The sequence below is a fragment of the Plecotus auritus genome (genome assembly GCF_963455305.1).
Source record: "Plecotus auritus genome assembly, chromosome: 10".
Taxonomy (NCBI): Eukaryota; Metazoa; Chordata; class Mammalia; order Chiroptera; family Vespertilionidae; genus Plecotus; species Plecotus auritus.
In genome coordinates this window covers 54,045,563-54,048,699 of record NC_137785.1, presented here as the reverse complement: position 1 = coordinate 54,048,699, position 3,137 = coordinate 54,045,563, and the positions used below count along the sequence as shown (strand labels likewise).

At 50.5% G+C, this 3,137-nt stretch overlaps 1 protein-coding gene across 1 annotated transcript; it reads left to right on the top strand.

The window, feature by feature from the left end:
- Window positions 1-1,092: 1,092 nt before the first annotated feature.
- On the top strand, window positions 1,093-1,368 carry LOC308235786 (mitochondrial import inner membrane translocase subunit TIM14-like; the record flags this gene model as incomplete). The annotated part of the gene is made up of 1 exon (XM_080644906.1): window positions 1,093-1,368. One exon carries the CDS (start codon window positions 1,093-1,095, stop codon window positions 1,366-1,368), a length of 276 nt encoding a protein of 91 aa, XP_080501032.1.
- Between the last annotated feature and the right edge of the window lie 1,769 nt (window positions 1,369-3,137).

The window sequence follows — 3,137 nt, the reverse complement described above, 5'->3', positions numbered from 1 at the left end:
TTGATAAACTCTTTTCAGTGTTTCCTTAAATAGCCTGGAGAGGGAAACGCAGGTGCTAAGAAACAAAAGCGTTAGGGAACTGGGTTGGGGTGGAGGTAAAAATACCTAGAAGGAAAAGGACTTGGAGACGTTGAGCTCTGTGCAAGTTACCTTATAAAACGCTTGGAGGTGCTGGGGAGAAGGGTGAGCAGAAATACAAGGCCTTATTATTCTGTGTTTCTGTTTTTCCGTCCCATTTATCAGATGAGTCAGTCACTACAATTGACAGTAGTTTTGACGACCATCTGATCTCTGTCCTAGCCGAAGCCACTCATGGACAGCCTAACTAAATTCTGATCTCTTCCCAGCGCATTACTGCTGCCAAGCCTTCTGGATCCCTGGGCCCGAGGCTTCTGTATGACTTCGATAGCTCAGTGTTGAGGAGAGGACATCTAGGCATGCCTATTGCAAAAAGCCTGCTGAGAAATCCCAAAACCCAAGTCCTAAACTGGGCTGTGGCCCTGAGTCTCTGAGTAACCTTGGAAAAGTCACTTCCCCTCCCTGAATCTCTTTTTATCATTATTATTATCATTATTATTAAATATATATATTTTTTTATTTCAGAGAGGAAGAGAGAGATAGAAACTTCAATGATGAGAATCATTGATCGGCTGCCTCCTGCACTGGGGATCGAGCCTGCAACCCGGGCATGTGCCCTTGACCGGAATCGAACCTGGGACTCTTCCGTGCGCAGGTGGACCCTCTATCCACTGAGCCAAACCGGCTAGGGCCTGAATCTCTTCACTGTTCTGATGATACTGGATAGGCATTATGTGGCTCCCAGATTGTGGGCTGTGAACTCCTAGGAAGCCAAGGACTTACCGTGGGGCCTTGGAATTCTTCTGTGCATGAGTGTTTTTTTAAGTCAAACAATCTGGTCTAAAAGTATAACTTTAGGCCCATGTGTGGACCTCTGGTCCCCGCTGGCGGCGCCCTTGCTTTCTGGTAGCGGCGGGGAGCTGGTGGCCACAGCCTTTTGGGCTGGGATGAACCGCGCTCTCCGCGGAGGCAGGGGAGCCGAGCCAGAGCCATGGCCGTTAAGTTTTGCAAGCCATGAAGCATATGGAGCCTCAAGTAAAACAAGTTTTCCAAAGTCTACCAAACTCTGCCTTCAGTGGTGGCTATTACAGAGGTGGGTTTGAACCCAAAATGACAGAACGAGAAGCAGCATTCATACAAGGTGTAAGCCCTCCTGCCAATAAAGGAAAAATAAGAGATGCTCGCCGACGAATTATGCCCTTACATCACCCAGACAAGGGAGGATCTCCTCATATAGCAGCCAAAATCAATGACGCTAAAGATTTACTAGACGGTCAAGCTAAAAAATGAAATAAATCTATGGTGAATTTTATGTTGTTAGTCACGTATATAAAAACAGCTTTTTGTAATAAAATGTCCCAAAGCTACACATTTTAAAAATGATTTAGCACAAACTAAAAAAAAAAAAAAAAAGTGTAACTTTACATGCTTTATCTCATCCACAACTCAGGACGCTGTGACCTAGGGACTGAGTTATAGACCCCATTTTACAGATCAGGAAAGTGAGGCTTCCAGAGGTGAGTCACTTACTTGCCCTCGGCCACATACCCAGTCAATGGCAGAGCGAAGTGTCTGCCTTGCCAGCTCACCTTCTCAGCCACCACGCCACACTCTAAGCTGTGCTTTGGAAAGCCCCCCGCCTAGGTGACCTCCCAGCGGTAATGTTCAAGGGCTCATTAGTCAGGAACCAGATAGTTTGCAAGCACGCAATGTGATGTGATGCACCGTGTAGCAGGGTGTTATATGTTAGTGAGACAGGTTCTGAAAACACTGCTGTGTGTTGGGTGTTTTCCAGCTGAGTTTACATTTGAGTTCTTACATTCTCTCCTGGAAAAGGAAAGTTGAGGGAAGCAGATTGGGGTGGGGAATGGGAGACTCCAGCCTCTGGGAAACCCTAGCAGCGGCTGAGGAAGTTCCCAGGACGGAGCCTGGGCAGGTCAGTGAGGGGCACCACGGGTCCTGAGCCCTGTGCACAAGAGAGATAGGCCGAATAGGACTGGTTGTCTTGCTAGCATATGTTTCTGTAGAGCAGTGGTTCTCTAAGCGTAGTCCCCTGACCAGCAGCAGCTGCACCATCCGGGAACCTGATAGAGTGGCAGAGAGGGGGTACATTCCAGCAAAGGGCTACACCTATGATCCCCCTATCTTTAGGCATCTTTGAGGAATTGAAAGACCAGGAAGGCTGAAGCCCAGAGGTATCCAGCAGCCTGCCGGGCCCCGCGCCCCCCCCGCCCCCCCTGCCCCATCCCCCCTCCCCTCCCCCGCCTTCAGGGTCAACCCTTTATCCTAGCAGAAGAAATTGTAGTCCCAGAGCTACTACGAGAGACCAGGAGAGGTGGTGGCCTTGAGAATAGAGGAGAGTGGAGCCCCGAGATGTGGGAGGTAAAAGTGTGGGGCTTTGGCCACTGATGGAATATGAAAGATGGAGAAAAAGTGGATTGTCCGCCACTGGGTGCCTCCCCCGCCATGAAGCAGGGAGACTGGAGGAGCAGGTTTGGAGGCAGAGATTGTGAGTTCAGTTTTGAGTTGAAGGTGCCTGTGGTTCACCCAAATGGAGAAGTTGAGTGCCCTTCCATCCCCCACCCCTCACCCCCCATAGGCCAAAGCTCTGCTGGTGGAGAATGGAGTCGCTGTCAGGCGGGTGGCCCTGGGGGAGCCTTCAGAGAGCAGAAGTCCTGGGCCCTGAGCAAAGCTGTGCTATGCCCCTGGTTAAGGAAGGGAGGGTCTCCAGCTCACTGGGAGCCATCCAGCTACGAGGCCTGAGGACTGCTGGAGGCTGAGTAGGGACCAGAGGCCGGGAGGACTGAGGGGACTCAGTGTGTTTGCACGTGTGTGTGTTTTTGTTAATCCTCATCCAAGGATATTTTTCCATTGATTTTTAGAGAGAGTGGGAAGGAGGGAGGGGGAGAGACAGAGAGAGAGAAACATCCATGTGAGAGAGACACATCGACAGGGCTGGGGATGAGCCTGCAACCAAGGTAAGTGCCCTTGACTGGAATCGAACCCAGGGCCCTTTTGAGCAGTTGAGCAAGGAGGGGATTGACAAGGCCTTGGGCTGT